Source organism: Galendromus occidentalis, unplaced genomic scaffold, assembly GCF_000255335.2.
Source record: "Galendromus occidentalis unplaced genomic scaffold, Mocc_1.1 scf7180000077431, whole genome shotgun sequence".
Lineage (NCBI taxonomy): Eukaryota > Metazoa > Arthropoda > Arachnida > Mesostigmata > Phytoseiidae > Galendromus > Galendromus occidentalis.
In genome coordinates, this window is record NW_003805419.1 from 578,575 (window position 1) to 599,576 (window position 21,002).

General features: G+C 51.7%; 3 protein-coding genes across 3 annotated transcripts; all 3 read left to right on the forward strand.

Moving 5' to 3' along the window:
* Positions 1-3,547: 3,547 nt before the first annotated feature.
* LOC100901777 (sodium-dependent glucose transporter 1) lies at positions 3,548-5,506 on the forward strand. The gene is made up of 7 exons (XM_018639317.1): positions 3,548-3,613; positions 3,701-3,799; positions 3,999-4,095; positions 4,208-4,368; positions 4,511-4,754; positions 4,874-5,022; positions 5,099-5,506. Exons 1-7 carry the CDS (start codon positions 3,548-3,550, stop codon positions 5,285-5,287), a joined length of 1,005 nt encoding a protein of 334 aa, XP_018494833.1. The 3' UTR covers positions 5,288-5,506.
* Positions 5,507-15,583: 10,077 nt separating this feature from the next.
* Positions 15,584-16,343, forward strand: LOC108864191 (uncharacterized). Its single transcript, XM_018639318.1, has 3 exons — positions 15,584-15,716; positions 15,865-15,949; positions 16,044-16,343. The coding sequence occupies exons 1-3, from the start codon at positions 15,584-15,586 to the stop codon at positions 16,207-16,209; spliced, it is 384 nt and encodes a 127-aa protein (XP_018494834.1). The 3' UTR covers positions 16,210-16,343.
* An 828-nt stretch (positions 16,344-17,171) lies between these two features.
* Positions 17,172-19,414, forward strand: Ccn (cellular communication network factor protein Ccn). The gene is made up of 4 exons (XM_029111309.1): positions 17,172-17,342; positions 18,461-18,650; positions 18,846-19,034; positions 19,173-19,414. Exons 1-4 carry the CDS (start codon positions 17,172-17,174, stop codon positions 19,412-19,414), a joined length of 792 nt encoding a protein of 263 aa, XP_028967142.1.
* Positions 19,415-21,002: the final 1,588 nt, after the last annotated feature.

Consider the following 21,002-nt stretch of genomic DNA (forward strand, 5'->3'; position numbering starts at 1 on the left):
TCGTCTCGGGTCCGACACCTTCCATACGCCCTAAAGTATTGCTCCACCCATCACTTGTTTTCAGCTGAGTCTGTTTTTGCGTCATGCTTTCATCGGCCGTCTTCTCGTCCCTTGTCATGGTGTTGCCCCTGCAACTTGGCTCGCTACCGCTGGACTCGGCTTGGGAATGAGCGCACTCTTCGGCACCAGTTTAATCTGGACTTGCCAATATGTAGCTTTGAAACACTGGCACATGGCCGCTACAACGGTGAGATGAGCGAGATTTCTTCCGAGAGCGGCTCGTCGGTGTTCATCGTCTGCATTACTCTAGAGCCGGGAGTCGGGGCGACCCCCGAAGCCGTTATTTTGTTGGTGAGAAATTCCTCCGATTTCAGCTCGCCCTGAGCCTGGGCAATACTTCTCCCGCTTTTCTCATAGCACCATGGATCGAAACCTATCCGATGGTGCTACCGTACGTCACAGTCTCTCTGTCGGTGGTTCTGTGCGTGATGTTCGCGATCATGCTCTGTTTTGCGAGGGACAGGTCACGACTGACCGCTTGATCTCGGAAGGGGAGGAGCGCAAATATCGCGGCAGCTCCGGAACAGAGTCTGTCTTCCTCTTCATACCGTCGGGCACTACCGAAGGACCGAGCTCTTGATCCGATAGATACCATTAAATAGTACCTTTTGCTACTTCTCGCCTGTTATGAGTCCAAGCCGTACGCCAGACGGGACGGAGGGCGAGGGAGCTATGATATCGGAGCTATCCACGCGATTGCATCCCGTTCTGCGCTCCGGCCGTGCTCCTAGCAATCGTAGTTTGTCGTCTGAAGCTGACAATCTATCTCTCTCTGGAACTTCACGTAACAGGTAAATATGGGTTCCGAGCGACTCAAGCCATGCAAACACAATCTTCAATGGTTCACACCAATCTGCGTATCGCAGATGCAGGAGGGGATTCCGTCAGAGCTCCTCTTCTGATGGAGAGTGATCCGTAGGGAAATACCCTCGAGAAAGTCCACGGTGCTGAGTGAGAATCTCAGTTCCCTCGGCGAGGGCACATAAGGAAGTTGACGCAGTGAATTAGAGGAGTTTCCCAGCTTCGGCTATATCTCGTTGAAAATCTATTCATCTTGTTCGGGGTGTAAACGCAGACCTGACGAATTAGCGAGAGAAGTGCGATCGAGTGATTATTGCGAGAGGAACGCATCTCCACGCGTCGACCTCCGCGGGATGTAGTCGACACGCGTTCAAGGCCGTGATTGTGCATTTAGGAAGCCAGCTGCCTCGTCAAGTCAGTGGTCCTGTATTTCGGATGACAAGGGCCTCCGCTCAGGCTGCTCGGGAATGCTTTTTTCAACATAGTGAACTCCGTTTCTGTATCCCTGTACACTCTGTGTGCTCACTGCGATGTTGGCTCGCAGTTTCGCGAGATGGAGCATCGTCTGGGAATCATCGTCCCTATCGTAGGTTTTTCTTTTCATCTGATAAGTTCGAGCTGAATCATTAGTCACGGATAGAGGATATTGAAATCGTAGACTAAACGAGTTCCGATCTCGCGAGCAAGAATCGCTGACGAGGGACTTGACTGACCGATAGTACGCTCCCGCCGCTGTAAAATCTGAGTTCTCCGGACTTCAAGGTAGACATATTCGCACAGTTTGCAAACATGGCGGGAGTATGTATCCGACTGCAACAGGAGATTATGCAAAACAGTCGCATAGCAGAGGACCCACAGAGCAAGTCGCAAGTGGTAACGTTAGATTGGAGTTTCCATTCCGCTATCCAGATCATTTTTGTCATGATTACCATTTAGACTCCCTAGTGAGCAAGGAAGGATATTTTTTTCTGCGTGACCGTCTCATCATCAAATCGTTCTCCTGCGTAGGAACTGTAAGCGGGGAAAGACTGACCACTGCGCTCCTCGCTGTTCTCCTCCGTATTCTCCATGGTGCGCTAGAGAATCGCTGTGAAAACTTGAATAATATCCAGAGCGATGGATTTGCCGCTCGTAGGCCCAAAATGTCGGCTGGTATTGTCAGGAACTATTGTAATTCGAAGAAATTTCAAACATATCGGGTCCAAAATCCAGTTTTCTGCCCTGGCATGATAAATGCTGATTATTCATTCGAACTCGACTCTCGGTTGCGAGTTTCCCCGAAAATCCGACCTCCTACGCAGAAATCCATCGGAAATTACGCCCTGATGCCCCGTGGATTCCGTGGGTCCGCGGAAGAAATCTTCGAAAATGGCGCACCCCGAGGTCTGCGCCCGAGGTAGAAGGTCCGGCTTCCCTTCCCCTCCCACCGAGCGATGCCTCTGTTGGTGAGAGCAGGTCTCTAGATGTTACATACTAATGGTGAGTTGACTCGGTCTTCCCTGCTGAGAGCCGCCTCACTTCCATCCAGCCGCCTTGGGCCGCATTCTCGCGGGTCCGTCGAACATAGAAGATGAGCTATTTCTCGAGTGTCCAATATTGATTCGGATGGCCACCACTCGGCATACCGACCCCCTCACTGACGATATCATGCCGAACCCTTCTCTCGCGAACGTAAAGCAATACCAGACGATAAAGTTATGAGCTCATGAGTCGAGTGAAGCTTTGCTGAAGCGCTACTAGAGTCATGTGCATTCGATCAGACAAAGTCTTTGACCAGGCGATACATTTGTGTGGAATTTATCCTCCGTTGATGAGGGAGCCTCCGCTCTGGAGCTATCTGAGCATCGCCCTCCTCGTCTGATATTGGGAAAATTGCGGAGCAGGGCATTCCTTCGCTTCGATATCCTACTGTGCGGTCATACGGCGAGTGACTCTAAGCTGCTCAACGAGCCTATTTGGGTACATCCAATCCATAGCCGGGATATCATTATCAGGAACCGTCCAGCTGTTCTCTGATATTGCTTACTGACAGGCTCAATTGTTTGGAAACGAGCAAGAGGTTGCCGCAGCGATAAATGTGACACGATGGCTCTCCCTAGGGAATTCCCGGAATCGCATTCGGATTCGGTTACTTCAATTGTGATTCCCTCTCGGATTGTGCGGCATCCAAGTCTCATCGGGTTATCGAAAAGAACACTCATAGTAGTCACTCGAGAGCAACACTCGATGAGAAGGCCGCGATGATGCCTTTGGTTCTCGGCGCTGCCTCGCAGACACGGAGAGTGCAGCGAGATTCTTCCCGGAGGATACTCCCCAGCCGCCTAGACAGAAGTCTCTCATTCAGTTTCTCGCTCAGAAGCGACCGAAGTGTGTCGTTCGAGTACGCGAATTTGCGTCTGAGTTCACAAGTGTGATCTGCGCAGTCTCTCTAGGAATCACAAACGGTCTGCGATCATGATGTGCAGCGTGGTAGGATTCGGAACGGTACAGGACCATCTGATGGAATGAATTATCCACTGCTGCATCGGAAACTTCTGTCCCAGGAAGCCTCTGATGTAGAGCAGCAGGTCGCGTCTGAAATCGAGTGTATTTACAGATCACCAGGAACGGCTCGTGAATGTTGCCGGAAATCTCCAGTCGGAGTCACTCACGACATCCACCGTTCTGATCGGCAGATCCGGATATCATGGTGACAACCAGGCGAACGAAAGAGATCTATACGTTACTCTTCATTCTCGGGAATTTCGCGTTGGTATGCAGCAGACCCCGTTTATTATCCCTTGCTCCGATCCTCCCTCCTCCATCCCCAATGTTGAGCGTTCCGGCTTTTCCTTTTCAGGGTCTCGTATCAGCGATCATTGGCCCCACTCTGCTTGACCTCGCTGAGATCTACAATGTGGAGATCGACGAAGTTTCACATCTCTTCACATCACGATCAGTAGGAAATCTAATCGGCTCAATCCTAGGTTGTCAGGATGTAGCAGAGAAATGCTGAATTGTGGTAAAATATCGCGCGCGAGCTTTTAGGACATTTCAACGAACTTATTGCGGTTTCGACTGCTGATGAATCCGCAGAAAGTTTCGCCGTGAATGACCGAAACTCGAGGTCCGTCCTGATCGCCTCTCTGATTTTTGAGGGCCTCTCTACTGCTCTGTATCCTGTCTGTGGAAATCTCTGGATCGCGCATGCAGTATCCGTCGCCAATGGGATCACGCTGGTGCTTTTCGAAGCTGGTGAGTCCGAATGATGCTATCCATGGGAGATTCCGAGCTCTGCTGGGTATATTCTCTACATCTCTCGAAGTCTCTCCCTTGTAGAAGCTAAGATCTCTTACCTTGCTAACAGGAACCTACGTAGCTCTTGCGAACCTTTGGAAGGACCCCACCTTCGCTCTGCAGCTCTACATGCTGGGTTATGGCTCGGCAGTTTTCATCATTCCCTTCATCTCGGAGCCGTTCCTGAGCGAAAGCAGCCCGCTCATCTCCGGGAAACTCCAGCCAGCTGCAGTGAGTGCGCATGCCTGTCGAGGAGAGCTAGCGTCCATGGTTTTTCCGAAATGTTTCACTGAGGAGTTCATACCGTCAATCGAATCCACTTGGTTTCGCGGGAAAATTCAATCTCCGAAGATCCACTCGACTCGTTCACCAGGCTTCCCGGATTTATCTTCCATATGCCGGCGTGGGCGCGTTTTGCGTCGTCCTGGGCGTTTCTCAAGGCGTATTTTCTGCCGTGGCGCCTCTGCCTGCGAAGGAAGGCGCCAAGCCTAACGCCGAATCTCCCGCGGAAGGAACGAGTGAACCTGAGAAGGGATCCAAAGCCGTCGAAATATCACTGGTGATGCTCATGATGCTGATAATATTGCTCTGCACGAGCTTAGAGATGACGTTCACGGGTGAGTTTGCAGTCTCTCTGGAACTAATGATGCCTATCTTCGGATCTCACGCTCCGGAGATTCTCCCGAAGAAACTCGCCGGAGAATATTGTCTGACCAAGACACTGGAATTTACTTAGGGATGATCACGTCTTTCGTCGTTGAATCGGACCTGCATTTGACGAAATCCGATGGAGCTTTCCTCGGGGGAGTATTCCGTGCGGCTTTCTTCGCGGGCAGAATCCTCGCCGTGATCGGGTACAAGCTCTCTATGACATTCATCATGATGGTAAGCTCGCTCAGCAAGGGCTGGCCAACCGTACCCTCTGCTCAGATTAATTTCCAAACTGCCTATCCGTTTGCAGTCCTGTCTGACTTCAACTCTGTTATCATCGGTGATCTTTGTATTGTTCGTACTGAAGGCACCTTTTGTGGTGTGGCTCGCCAATGCAGGACTTGGGCTTGGTCTCAGCGCGCTTTTCGGTACCAGTATCACCTGGACGTGCCAATACATAACTTTGAAGCATTGGCACATGGCAGCAACAATGGTTTGAGTAAAAATAATATAGTTGGACGACATTGAGTGTCCTGGAGAAGAGAATTTCACTGTTCTCCGTTGCTTCCAGTTTGGGGTGTGCGTGGCCATCTCGTCCCCTGCTTTCATCGCTGCACCATGGATCAACTCCAATCCGATGATACTTCCGTATGTTTCAGCGGCATTGTCAGTGTTACTCTGCTTAAACTTCGCAGCAATGCTATTCGTGGTGAGGAACAGGGAGAAAGTGTCGTCGAAATAAAGATATCAGCCGAGTCTCGTCTCGTTCCGTCATATTGTTCCATCTCCTCTGAGATCTCACAGATGGAATCCCGACGTCACAGTGATCCGGAGCTATGTTGGTACATTCGAACACTCACGGATTGGTGGGAACCTCTTTGTTCCCGGATCATCGGGATGAGGAATCACCTATCCTTCGATCTATTATCATTCTCGGTAACAATCTCGATTCGCCCCTCTCTTCCGGAATAGACCCCGAATCGATTAGCCTGAGAGACTGCTCGCGGAGGTGCATGCTTCTGGGAAATTAGACTTTTGCCGCTATACCAGCTGAAATCCGTCAGGGCGTCAGGGATTCGAGAAATTCAGGAGCAGCTTGAACGATTCGGATCCATTCCCCGGGGGTGGGAAGCGAGGAGTAGGCGATCAGTACATCCATCCCCTCTGGGATTCCCTCGATCGCATCGCCTCGTGGCGATCCCTCAAGTCTTCCGCCGTTCCTCTCCCCAATCCGCGAGATCTCAGAGAGTCTTGGCGCATCGCCGGAAGGTCGAAGCGGCTCGCATTGGTCACTGTGTCTCGAATGAACGGTCAAGCGGGTTCCTGTCCCCCGCGCACGAATCTTGAAAAACCTCGGGTGATCGTCTATCCTTCTGGCTCCTGCAGCCCAAACAGCGACTTTCGACCCCGACGGAACCGACGTGCTGAACAAGGTAGACGGAGCTTCGCGTCTTATTCAGTCACCCTCCGCGGGATTTCCCTCTGATCAAGCATGGCCTGTTAAGTAACCACGAAATGGAATACCTTTTTCAAGTTCGAAATCGCGATTCGATTTGATCAGCGCAGGACTCCCGATCAGGTCCCCTCGTTGGGTCGCGACCTGTTTCGTACTAATGCACGAGGAATGTCCTCGAAGCTCTCTGAAGTCGATGAGCCGGAACTGCCGACTCATCGACAGACACATTCCCGTCTTTGATGGAGCAGATCTGCCGTGAGCGTCTCGGCCGTTCGATGAGAGTCGGGTGTCCCCGCAGGGAACCCACGTAGCACCAGCGAATCGTTCGGAGGATCCGACCCTCGCCGTGCGATTCTAGTCTTATATATGCCCAAGTATGGGTCGGCAGTCTTCCGCTGAGCAAACCCCGATGCAGGCAATCCCTTCATTCCAGCACTTGGCAGTGAGTCACTCAGGCGAAGAGAATTATAGAAGAAGAAAAAAGAAGCTGAGACGCGATTGAAGGACTCATACAGCAAATCGCAAGCCGCGTGTTTGGTTCAAATCCTTCTAGTCTCTTCTTTCAAGGGAATATGACACTGCCTGGGCCTGGTGGAATGCCCCATGTCCCGTATGGAACGCTCGGCACACTTCCTCGAGAAAATCCAAGGACATCATCCCTGTGTTGAATCGCGCTCGTGGCTGAGACCTCCCATCAGTTGTGGATGAGATCCTCAGGCTGTCCCCGTTGATGCGTTTCCGCGAAGGCGAATTACGGAAGCCGAAATCCTACTCGCACAATGATTCAGACCTTCCTGTCTATCAACAAGCTTGGGTCAGACGCTCGGATAGCGAGGATGTCTTTCCGTAGATGTTCACCCGCGGAACCTTGCCGACCGCAGAAAGATGCATGCTTAGGAAACGAGATTTATTCTGAGACGTCGGCCTGTTGTCCGCAGAGGAAGCGGTTAAGTAGAATTCCCGCGCTCCAACAGCAACTCGTAAGATGATATCCGCCGCCGGCTCAGTTGACGATTCCGAAACTCTGTGGTGAATGATCACGATCGGCGGCCAATGAGCTGGAGCGCCGGGATTCTTCGAGCCAGAGGGAAGTTCATTCCCCCTTGTAAGAAGCATCGGGAAACCCGGAATATAACAAAATATTCTTTCTCTAATTTATTGCGCTCGCCATGCAGTAAAATATTGCTCGGTCATAACTCCGTCACTTTAAACGTACTTACTGTGACTTTCTCCCGCTGAGCTCGATGATCATGTCCCGAGAAACCACTGAGCAACTGCCTATAACAATTGGCGCCGACATCCTGATGAGTTCGATATCGCGCTCCCATAAGCACTGCACAGTTTGAAGGGTTGGACATCGTCCACGCTCACTTTATTGGACTCTCTAGCTCTAGATAACCGTTACGTCCATGATGTCAGCATGCGAACAAGAAGGCAAAAAGCGTATTTCCTGCAGCCGTTTTTCTGGTTGGCCGGCACATTTTCTTTGATACCAACACGGTTCTAAACTTTGGATTACCGGTGTTCTCTTTGGACTCGCCCCATACTTCGATAGCTCGACAGAGCAGTGTCAGAGCTCTTGAGGCGACGCGTGAATTATATGATCAACCGCCGCGCCGTCAGAAGTGAAATTATCCAGAGGACTTACCCGCGGGAAGATCGAATCAGTGTAACTTAATCCCATCATGGATTCTTTGGGGATAGTTCACTTCTTCCTTAGCAGATTATTGGACGGGATCTCCCATCGAAGTCCCGGGGCTTCAATTGAACATCGATATTGAGTCTTCTCCGCTGCCACTGACCCCTGACTCGTCGACTCGATATAGCTACCGAAGAATGCAATCAAATACGGAGCGAGCACTTTGAGCGAGATATGAATCCCACACTGCTTTTGGAATACAAGAAGCGCTCCTCCGACCGCCGCTTTGTGAGCCCGCAAAGGAGAAGGTCCAGAAGCTCGCGAGTCACGAATAGTGCCTAAAACAGAGAGGCGCTCTGGGATTTCCGGCCGCATTGTTGCTCGAGGCGCGAAGACATACACGCCTCGCGGGTGAGTGATTGATTGCACCAATCGATTGGCGTTATTTTTTGCGTCGCTGGCCCGCCACGAGAATTGGGAAGCGTGATGATCAAGTCGCAGCTGTTCCGGAAAGACACGCGAATGTGTACGAATGCGACCTTCTTCGGTGCGGCTGATCCGGAGAGACTTTTTCCACAGTGGGGAGTGCTCTTTTCTGCTCAAGAGCCCGACCCCCATTCGAAAACTCTCACCCCGCTCTCAGCATTCGAAGCATTCTCGGATTCGCCCTTATCATGTTCGTTGCTCGCCTGCGACTTCATCTGTGTGGAAATTCAACATCTTTCGGGAACGCCATCGGAAGAGAATGAATTATCAGGATCATGCTGTCTCCGAGCAGAGCAGCCCATGGACACAGCGTGGTCCGCGCTCTCCGCAGTTTGACCTCTGTATGCATGAGCTCTCAAGTTTTCCTAATATTCTTCCCGATTCAGTCTCGATTGTCCCTGAGAGGATCAGCGGTGCATATTTGCGACATTGAAAGCGCCGCTCTCGATGGTGATGAATTCATTAATTTTGTGAGCTCCGGTATCAAGTGTTCCCTTCCCGACAGGGTCTCGGATCCGGTTTTCTGAGCCCCACGCTGCTCGAACTCGCCGGAATCTAAGGGGTAGATACGAGGGGGCTAAGTTTTTGCGAAGATCACCTCGCCTCCCCACGAGTTGGCCCGCGGTATCACCGATTCCCCTCAAATTCGACCGTGAGCCTGCTGTCCAATTACAACTATATCAGCTCGCTTACGGCTTCGGAAGTTTCGTCGTGCCGTTCATCGCAGCACTGTTCCTAAGCAGAGGTGACACGCTCGGACAGGGGAAACTTCAGCACCAGTCGGTGAGCTCGCTGACAGAGGCTTCTGGAGCACAGCTCGTCAGATCCTCTCCCACCCATTCACTGGATCGGAGCTCCTTCTAATTTCAGATCAGTGTCGCCTTTCACTGAAAATATGTCTGACAAGTGATGAGTTCTGATCCGCTCTGAGGTCGGTTCTGGTGCGGATCGCATGATGTCCCTCGTTCAGTCCCCAGTGAATCTACAGCGTGGAGTCCTCATGGTGACGGAAAGCTAGCGACTGAAATGATTATTTTCTATTTTCGCTCATATCTACCTGCCCCACGGGGCCATAGGGGCGCCATGCGGTTTTCTCGGAACCTGTGTGATCTCTTTCTCGTGCCTCTGCTGCTCAAGTCAGAATCCGAGCGAGACGAGGGCTCTAATGCTGATTCGGAATTGGGACAACGGAAGATCCAATTGGACCTATCCGAGGCTTCTTTGGTGATTCGGCTGTCACCACTCATATTATTCACAATCGGGCCACAGGCAAGCTGAGGGGGCGAGGAGAATTCCCGCGGCTCTGCGGAGACGATTTCGATGAAGTACCTTCCTACCAGGTTCACTATGCCATACAGTAAACGCCTCCGATGACTGATGTGTATTCAGGAAGATAAACTCCCGAGAGTAGTCGTTGCACGGAAAATTTCTCATCCCCATGAGAATACTCTCGCCCCCTAATCATCTGGCACAAGAGGCGGATAAGCATTGAGAATCTGCAGTGTACCCGCGCAAGACTTCATTCGGTGAGAATTTTGTCTCTCTAACGGTCACCTGCTCACCGAGTCGACGCATTAAATTGTCGACCTCGAACGCCTGAAGCTATCACACGGAGCATGCGCATCTGAAGTTTCGCTAACGACATTGATGCCTACGTCTCTCTGGAACATTTCTGAGTCATTAACAGGGAGGGATCGGAGCCCTGATAGTTGTAAGCTATGGGATAAGGCTGCCATTGCTGATCAGTAGAGTTCCTGAATCTCGGATATTTTGGTACATCTAAGAAAAGAAGGAGCGATGATGCCTCACAGGATCGTGCGGGGCACGTGGCGGGCAGTGTATTCTCCTTATGTAGACCGTTTCTTCCGGCCTCGAAAACTCCAAAATTTCACCTCTCCTCCTTCGACCACGACCATTGTACGGTAGTGGTATTCCTTACGTCGATGTCCGCGGTGGGACCTGTACCAAGGAATCCTCAGTCGCGAGGTTTGAGGATAACTTTGTGCTTCGCCTAAGCTTGAACACGCCTGATGGGGAAGGGCCATTAGATCGCCTATGCTGTGAAATCGAACTCACAGTTTGGAGTTTCTAATACGAAGTTTTCTGCGTGTAACGTCTGCGGGGGCCAACTTCCCCGGTAAGGTAAAAACTTTTCTCCTCTTGACTTAACAAGGGTCTCGATTTTTTCCTCTTCGCCCTCGTTCGATACGCTAACGATGGGAAAGTGTGCTGCAATCGCGCAGGCGGCGAGCCCGAGTCTGCATCTTCGTGTTACGGGCGTTCCTCCTTCGGTGCTGCGGACCACTCGAGGACAGAAGAGTTGGTGACGCACCGGGATGTGAAATATCTCGGTTCAGACCAGGATTCACTTCAGTGCTTTTCATGAGCGTCATGGTCACCTGGAATCAGGGAAACGGATTTCCCACAGGCTTCGCGGAGTCCAGCTTTTGTGCGGAGCCAGAAGTCATCTCGGGAGGCTCTTGATACTGATGCAGAAGTTACTCTCAGAATCGGACCTTCCCCCTGGTTTGGTCCCGGGACGTTCTGGAAGATGGAGGGCACATGACGACGACCGTCCGAGGGACACAATATAGCCCAGTAGGCCTGTTTAGTCAATCAGCTCGAATAAGACCGGGTTCGCTCCGGTCGCAGACCTCAGGCCGCGAGAACTACTGCCTACTCTTGCCTTTTTTCCTCTTGACATAGGAGTTCTAGATGTTTTCACCTTCTCCCCTTCGGCTCCGTCCTGCAGACGCTGACTCTCGGAAAGTCAGCTTCCACGATTCATAATCCCGGGGATATCATCATCCAAAAGCGACAACCACTTAAGCCGCGGTACACCCGGGGGCAGTCGCGAACGGTGCCGAAGTCTCCATGATTCCGGAATACGGAGAAGCTCGATTTAGAGATCTCCCCATGCGCGGAAACCATTCGTGAAAAAATGAATCGATAGCGATTCCGATGAATTTTCGGATGCGCATGGGGAGGGGCGGCTTAGAAGCTTTCAGGAAAATTCCTCCTCGAGGTCTCCATAGTCGCGAAAATGGAGATCTCAATTTCGAGGACGATAACTCGCGAACTCGAAGGCCTCTCTTCCACGCAAGAACTATCTCCCTGCGGCTTCTGAGAGCCAACACATCGCCGATTGAAACATAAGGTCGGGAACCTTTCCAGCTGCCTTACGACGGAGTATCGGCGAAGCACGATGCGAAATGGAGTGCCTTGCTGATTCGAATAGAGAATCGAGCCCTCATTCTCTCCAGGCTAGGGAGGGAAAATTGTTTCATTTCCGCGCTCTTGCTCATCTCTAGGATCACATGAGTCCCAGTGAGAGCTGAGTAGGCTTGGTCCCTAAAATTATGCCGCCTCACAAAGAATCTTAACAATCCACAAGCAGCTCGCGGAGGCAGCGACTTCAGCTCAGCCAACAGTTCAGGTCGCGATTCGGTGGTCGCGGAAAATATTCAGCCGATGGGTTTTGCTCACTCATTGTCAGTGGAGTCGTCCTGTTGAAAACCCTGAATATCGTCGCTCGATCCACCTTGTTTCCGGTGCTCAATCGATTTCGGTCACGAGAAACGGACAAACTGGTCGAGTTTCCCGATTCGATCGACCCTGTCAAAAGGTCTGTGGGATACTTTCCACCGGCGAAGTCCATGGGGAACGCTGCGCAGCGTAACGGAACGTCACGTAAATAGATTTCGGTGTGTTCGTAGGCGGATTCGTACCTCATTCCCTCACAGAGGCCGGTTCGACCCACTGAGTTCCCCGGGGAAAATCTATGTCAATTTCTGTTCACTTGGAAGTTGTCATTTCTTGTTTATGTTCTCTCTCGAGGCGAACATCTTCCTTCCGCCTCGAGATGCGGAGTGGTCGCCTCAAAACTAGTGACCTAGCCCCGGCGTCGAAAGGAAAATTTTCCCCCCTCGGATCGTCCCCCGTCTTCATCGCGGAGCGCGTAAGACAAGTGTCCACAAATCACACGGGTTGATTCGTCCTCAGTCACTATGAACGACACCCTCCCAATTCCCTGTCGTTCGAAAAAGGTCGAGATTATTGCAGCCATTGTCAGCGTCTGTTTCCCAGCCGGAACTTCACTCGAGCAGAGCTTTCGGGGCCTTCCTGGCCGCAGTTTTCCGCTCTGCTTTCGTTGTTGGTCGCATTTTTCCCGTGATCGGTTACAAAGTTCCGCCGCAGGTACTCATGCTGGTAAGACCCCTCGATGAAACTCCCGATGTTACCATCCGATGGATCTCGTGGCTTCTGCCGCTCGATCAGATATTCATTACTGCCGAGTCCTGCAAAAATTAGCCCCTCGTTCACCAGCTGAGTCTAGATATCCTTCTCATATCGTTGGTCGCAGTCTCATTCTTCGTGATGACTGATGACGTCGCTTTCCGTAGTACGGCTCAGCAGCGCTGGACTCGGCTCGAGATTTACCTAGCACACTCTACGGCACGAGCATAGCATCGACTTGGCGGTATGTTTCCTCGAAACACTGTCATAGGGCGCTTCTGATGGCAGGCTCATCGATTCCTATCGCGAAGCCGATGCGCACGATACGAAGGCTATCAGGAGATGTCAGAGTATCATCTCTCTAGGGAATGATAGATTCATCGCGACATGAAGGAGGGAGCGTCGAAATTGGACTCATGACTCTGATTCCCAGAGGCGTGCCCGAGGGGGGGGGAAGGGCCATGGCCCCCCTCAAGATCTCTCGCTGGCCCATAGCGTTCCATGTTGAGGCTCATCATCATCGGTACTGAGCCCCTACTAAGACAATGGCCCTGCGAAGTGGGGGGCACCGTTCTTCCTATTTTTTTCCGTCGAACTTCTTACGGCGATCGTGCTTTGATGGGATGAATGCCTGATGGGACTATCGGAACGAGCTGAATGGTAGGATGGATCGCAGCGTACCGCTAAACTCAGTAAGCGTTGTCGTGGCCATCCCTGATAGCGTGCTGTCTAACAAGCCTTCCGGATCGTGCGATCGCATCCGTATCGGTATTGGTGCAGCTGTCGGAATTGTTATGTCTCGCTCATCTACATAATGATTTGTGGGCATTCAATGTGTGTCACGCCTGCTAACCATGTCCACTTCCGCGCATACTCCGACCCGCGAAGGCGAACTGGACTCCTTCGCTCCGGGAGTCAACATGCAAAGCCCCGATTGTGAACTCGAATCAGTTCCTTTGGAATCACTCTAGTATTCCTCTCCGGGGTCTCTGAGGCGCCAGGGCGAAGTCCCTCTGTCCAGGGTATGTATGTGTGTACGTAAATATTCCTGTCTTCTCCGCTCTGACGAGGCCAAGAAAAGGGTATCCCGGTCGCTCAGAAGACGCCACCAAGGAGGGATGCTCAAACGGAGCACGCCGAAATAAAACCCATTTAAGGAAGGGCAAGGAAGAATTTGACGCGAAGCAAAACTGCAGTCGGAGCAGAAGACTGACCTCGGCCGCCCAATGTCGTCGTTGATAACTAGAAGCGGAAACGGAAACTCGCAAAAACGGAACAGCGCATCTGCTGCTTTGCACTTCCGCTGGCCGTCGCGACCGACTCGACGGTTCCTACACTTCTCAATCCTCACTATACAACCGCAGCCCGTTCGTTCAGCCCGCGTATCATCGTTCCTTCACGGATAATTTCGTTAGTCGCTGTCGGCAGAGCTCTGCCGGAGAGCGGGCAGGCAAATGTCGAGATTCAAAGCAAAAGCCGGAGGAATCCCCGAAAAATATTATGCGCAGGCAGTTTATTCGTGAGCCTTCTCTGAGCAAGTCCGCTGGACCCGGACCGTTCCGAAGCGACTTACCCCCAGAACGGAGGCTGGATTCGAGAGTTTCTATCTGAAATTCATGAGGTCAGCGTCTAGACTTCAGAGCACGATTCATTTCAATCGATTTCCGTTCCTGATCAGCGGAGATCGCCTTTCCTGGAGGAAGATCATGTCGAGCTGGGAATCGCGCTCGAGGCCTGGGCCCGAAGTGAACACCTTCGACTAGCTGCCGTTTTCGCGGTATTCGGGTGGTCGCACGTATTCCACGTCGGATGGGCATCTAGCCTGCCGCATGAGGAACAGCTGAGAAGTTTGCGTCTGGTCCCGACGTTGAACACCTCTCGCGGACATCGCAGAAGATCGGGTCTGGACCGAGGGCGTGACGGCAGCGTGGACGTCACGCGGAATCCCTTGCATATTGAATGCGAGGGAGATCCACTTTTCTTGCTGCCGAGCTCCGCATCCTCGATCTCGCCAAGGAGCGCCTCGATCTGGCCTGCTCCCTCGACGAGCAAGTGTCCTGATTCAGATCCGACAGAGTCGCTGCGGAGAATACCCGTCAGAACTGTCGTCGTTGTTCCATGTATGGGTGGATTGATGAATGACACGAAATTGTTCAAATCCATGTCGAGTATCTGAACTCATTTCAATCTGTCCGGTTCCCCTCATCACCGTCATCGGAGGGATAATGTGCATGTCATGCGAGTTTCCCCTCCACCGCGTCAGGTTCCAGAATCGGATTCAAAGGCTCGCAGAGAGATGAATAGTGAAAAATAATTCTTGTTGGCACGATACGCTCCACGGCGGGAGAGCAGAATGGTCCGTAGCGTGGATCGATGCGATGAAATCCCGACTCGCTCAAGTATCGCTCCGGCAAAAAACCTGATGAGTACCGGCCACCACCAATCGATACAAATCGCTTTTCCCATAGAACTACCACATATTCATCGTATCTTCCCGAGTCCTTTCTGGAACGGAACTGCCTCGTTGAGGTGGTGAGCTTCTGGAAAAAATAAATTCGGCTTTCGCCCTTCCGTGACGCTCTATCCAAACGATGAGAGAAAGGCCCAGCATCGGTTCGATCGGCCTGTGGCAACCACGACAACCTACAACACGAACTGAGTCCCTTACGAGTGGGTAACGCGTCATGAGCGAAGACCAACTTTCCGAATGACATATTCTATGTGAAGCGTCGACCGCAGGGAAACGGTAAACGCTTCAGGAATTCCGTGCGGCGGAAGCCGTGCTCCGGGCTCTAATGACTTGCAGTTTCGCGAGGACCAGGCGGCTCACAGTCAGCATCGGCAGCTAGTTGTGGGAACGCTTCTGAGTGCTTCGGACGGCAGGACGGCTCTCGTGAATTATTCCCGTTTTTGGAATTGCCCGCTGGACTTGTTGTGGTTCTCTCAAATCCGCTTACGGCGAGCTGGTGTTGTCAGCAATGCTCATCAAATCGACGCTGCTTCTCACTTTGTGGGTTTGCTTCTCGTCTCAATTGAGTTTAGTTAGGGATCCCACGTCAAACAGCTGGGGTGAGACTGTCAACGATCCGGAGAGATCGTCATTCGCCACAAGTGAGTTGACATTGGGGGGGGATTGATTCCCGCGAGGTTTCCGACGGAATCCTTCAAGTTACATATCATGAGAGAGCGCATTCGCCAGCCGCATGCCCAGCAGAATGTCCCGAGAAGGCAAATATGGAGTTTTTTCTGGATTATTCAGGTCCTCCTCGTCCCGTGGTCCGGGAGCGGTATTGCTTTCCCAAGGGTTGGCCTGGTGGTGTTTATGATTGGCGAGCCGGTTATAGGTGAGTTCGATGTACCCAGACGCCCCTGTCCGATCCGCTGCGCATGAAGTTCGGCGGATGGAATCGAATGAGAAAATCCGACGTCCCTTCGCAGGTGCTTGGTCGTCGAATGCCAGCCGCTGAACTATGTTTGCCCCAACGAAGACACGTTCACGTTCCACCGCAAATGCATGGCCTGCAACTTCATGAAGGATCTGGATAAGGCTCTTTATGTGACCCCGAATTACGATTACGATACGAACGAGTACAGAATCCCATGAGAAGGACGTCATCTTTCGGTCGACTGCAGGAGCCGGGGGGATCACAAAACCACGCGGAGTTTCCTCCGGAGACCCATCCACTCGCTGATACTATCCAAATATATTTATGGAAGAACAAATAAATTCATGCCAGAACTCCACTTATTTCATTTCTAAGGTGACGCGGATGAGGACGATACTTCGCCGAGAATAAATTCATCCTTCCTATGCCGGGATCATGACGTTCGCCCAACTCTGTGTCCGACAGAATGATTGGGTATTACAGAGCATTCGTCGGTTCTCACGGCGATTGACACGTTCCCGTCGGGAGCGCCGTTACGCATTTGAGACCCATGGAATGAGGGGCTCCGTCGGCTCGACGCGGCTGAATGAACTGGGTGGCGTATATTAAATGACGCCCGATTATGAAACGGCGAACGAGCCCCGGAAGTGACCTAGATATAATTTTTTCCTCCGAGCACACGATTCCGAGTCCACAGAAAATCGATCGTAACTCAAGACAACTACACCGCTCGTGAATTTGTAGAGCACGCTAGCTCGATGGAGCTCTGATATAGTCGTCTCTGAAACATCACGTAGGGTACAAGTTTGTCGAAAAAAAATCGATGGAGCCGCAACGGTATTACCGGGGCAGGCTTATCACTTCGATCGGGTAAGACAACAGGGCACATTCCTCGTTGTGTGAGCCTTCGAGTGCGTGGGGAGGGTCACGGCTGAACAAGAGGAGAAAAAAACCTGTCCTCGGTGGCGTTGATGGTACGGCCACGTTATCTACCCGATGCTCGGTCAGACGGTTTGCGAACAGAGCTGCTCCCTCTAATTAGGAAGAGGACATAGATCAATAGCCGTTTGGAGTCTCTGCCGCCGCCGCTTTGGAACCCAACGCACTCGGTAGTGGTTTATTAACTTGGTTTTCTCGTTGTATTTTCCCGTCGTGTGCCCTGTTGTCGAAGTTCACGAAAATGAAAGTGTGGCTTGCTTGGATACTGCAGCTGACTGTTATCTCTCAACCGACACTATCTCAATGGGATCTCTTACCGAGCGCAAATAAGGAGCCAGCCCGCGGAACTTTTGTGATAGCCACGGGGAAGATGAACATCACTGTCAATCGGAGTCCGTCGGAGGAGAGACGGGTGAGATCCACGCTTCGAGTGACGACAGCCCCCTGTCCCTTGTTCCCCTCGCGAAACGTTGCTTTGGAACTCTTATTTACACTTTGCGCAGAGAAAAGCAACGCAACCCTTGCCCTGTCGTCTCGTTTCTCTCAAGCTTTTCGGAATACCGAGGAGGGCACCGTTTTGTGAACTCCCGAAGCTGATGCGCGATATTCCCCCCTTTAGGTAATTTCGATTCATTCGATCGAGTAGTCGGCTTCCAGGGTGAACGCGGAGGGGGGGGGGAGGACTAAATCAGATCGATGAACCGGTCAGTCTCTGGAGGATGTTGGAAAGATTGAAAATAGTTTTTCGTAGTCAAGAATTTATTTTCACAATCGAATTGTTTCCGGAGAAAAATTCCTACTCTGAACTCATCATTGAATCGGTCGAGTCGCGGACTTTACGCCGCACCTAACGCGAGCTCGCGTGAATTATCCATAGGGGGGGGGGGCGCTTTCCGCTTGCCTGCTTCCCTGAGCTAAGAGAATTTCGTCGTAGAGCAGTCGGAATAGTCCCGACGTCTTCGTCCCGGCGGCGGCTCGCGGGATGAGTTCGAATGATTCCCAAATATGCAGCGCGTGAAATGAAGACCCGATCTCCTCGCACGACATGCAGGGGATGATTTCCGATGTCTGGAATTCTCTCCGTGCCCCGGGAATGGAGGAATGAATTCTCCCCCAACAACTGTCACGTGCTTAAATATTTCCCAAATATAGAAATGCTTCTCTGTGGTTGCGACGGTGCTAATCTCTAATTCCCGTCGGTTTGATACCGTGGAGGACGTGGGGTATTAGTTCCGCATGCAAAAATCCTCTCATGCTGCATGCTCCAGTATTTCGCTTGCGACCAGCGCTGCCGCACCATGCAGGCGGGTGTATTAACTCGCTATGAATAAGAGAGCGAGACGCGCGTGCCCGTTGTTGATGTCATCCATATTCAAACGAATCGGGAATGCTCGCGCTCGGCATGGCTTTCTTCCCTCAGTCAGTCGTGCTCGGTTTGTGTCAGACTGAGTTTTTTGTTGCTCGACAGCGAGCAGTTTTTGTTGCATAAATAACGAATTCACGCGAAACAATTTTCATGCTCTGAAACAGCGGCCGGACGGCTGCCGTTACCCCTGCAATTGTCCAGAGAAGGAAGTGTCCTGCCAAGACGGGGTCACCAAAACTAAGGACGGATGCCAATGCTGCGAGATGTGTGCGCGACAGCACGGAGAACAATGCGATGGCATCAACGTCTGCGACCATCGGAGAAAGCTCATTTGTTCGAGCGGAATTTGTCGAGGTGATTACGGCAATGAATTGGAAATTGGAACGTTACAGAGTCTCGCTCCTTCTCGTTATTTCTCGTTGAGCGGATTTCGTTCGGGATCAAAATTGAGAAAACGACGGATGTCGATGCTGTGACGGATCGACCTCGAATAAGTGCGTCTCTCGAATCTCGGATTTTAATGGTAGAACTCGATTTCACCAAGGGTAGCCGCTGCTCATCGTCTCGGATGTATCGTCAGAGGAGTGACGTACGAAGACAACGCGGTATTCGCCACAGACTGCCGACATCATTGCTCGTGTCAGAACGGTACGGTTGCGTGCGCAAATCTCTGCACGAGAGAGCTGACGAAGCCCTCAGGTCAATGTGTGAACGCCAGACTCGTCTTCCTCAATCCCGGTGAGTTGTTCCCTCATTTGCTCGTTTCCCACCGCCTTCCCCGTATAATATATGTATAACTCCTGACGAAATGTTCGTGCCTAATTTCGAGTTTTCTTATCGGTGTCGCTCCCGTTCAGGTTTTTCCTTGTTTCGAAGGTGATTGCTGTCGAGAATGGATCTGCGATAATCCTAATCCGAAGCTTATCGGAGTACCTGGCTGCGTTCGCCAAGCGACCGAATGGAGCGAATGCTCAGCCACATGCGGTCAAGGCGTTTCGTGGAGACTCTCCAATCACAATGCCCAATGCCTAACGCGGAACGAGACCCGGCTGTGCATCGTAAAAACTTGCAAAGGCTTCCTCGATAGCTTCGATTCGGAACCCGACTCCGTCGATTGATGATCGGAAGCAGAAACGCCGTTTTCTATCGGTTGCCGATGACTCCCAATAGATAAGCGAGGATCACATTTGTCATCTCTCTCCCTGATGCAGGGCAGCTTCTGTGCTCTCAAACGTCCTCTATCGTCCGATGTAATCCAAGGGATGCTGTTTCAGTTTCCTGAATCATTTCTCTTCTCCATGGAGTTGTAACTTGGAACCTCTTTGCTGTTCGGAGGAAAAAAGAGGGTGAGCTCGCGAACAGAATAAGGGGAGCCCCGAGGAGGAAAAGCAAACTAAACACCCTAGATAGGACTAGATCAGCTCCATCAATGAGGTCCGGATCGTCTATTCATTTTCTTAGAAGAGGAATCCAAGCCGAGCGTTTACGAGAACCCGGGTAGTATCTTCTAGCGAATTCAGAAAGTGAAGAGGATAATATTCGCTGACTAACGGAACAGGATGCCCGACCATGTATCCTGTTAGAGTTCGCTGAGAATCGGGATCGCTCCGTTTCGTAGAAGACCCCAGAAGTTCTAATATTTGAAAAATAAAGCCTCCATAGGACTGATTATCCGCTGCTCACTATCTCAGTCAGTCGAGCCGCCGCAGCTCCGGCGCTATTCCTTCGCGGATGACCCCGGGAACGAAGCCAGTCAATTCGATGACCTCTTTCGAAGCGAACCAGAGTTCGGCCCGGAGCGATATCCGATTGACTAGAAAGTGACCGTAGGGCACCTCTACCTTGACGCCATCTCCCAGTACGATCTCGAACGAATTTTGAGCGGGGATATCACTCGGAGTAGGCTTCGTTGCCTCTACGCCCAGACTTCCTTCTTCTTCTAGAAGACGTTCTCCTCCGGATAAAATTCGGGGACGAACGGCTGCTCTCCCTTGGACGGAGCTCGGAATCGACATCGACTGCCGCGAGCCTGGCCCGTAGAGCTGAAGCGATCATCAGGAAGTCTCTCCCCATGTCGTATATCTACTTTGCATATAGATCGATGGACCGAGTGGTACGGATGACCTCTGACGACTTTCTTATTATTAATTTTGCATATTCTTTCATTTTCGCCTTTATCCTCACCGAGCCTGCTCGTGAGCCCGAACATCGGCGGAGATCGACCGTCAAGTTTGGATAGTATCGCTTTAGCTCGGACAAATGATACATAATCAGATCCGGGACCCGTGCGAATTCCAGCAGCCCATCATCGACGTGGACCCAAATAGGCGGAATCTCGCAGCGATAATACGGCGACATCGCATCGAGCGGCCTCGGGACGATAAGCGCGTAGGCTTCGGACTTCATCGTATCTGGATCCAGGATCCGGTTTTTTGGTCCACGGGAGCTATAAATGATGTGTACCTATCGGAGCTCGCGACCAGCTGTGAATAACTGCTCCCCCAGATTACCGCCGGGACGAGTGAAGTCTCCTAGAAGTGAGCACGAGCCTGCTGACTCATCGAAGGTACTCCGGGACACTGTCTTAAGAAGCAGTCGGCTTCCTTGTCTCGTCGGGTCACCATAGGGAGAGAAGTATATTTGCGCATCTCGCGAAACATCTCTCTTGCCGAGAACGGACTTCCGAGCCGCGGATCATTCAAGGCA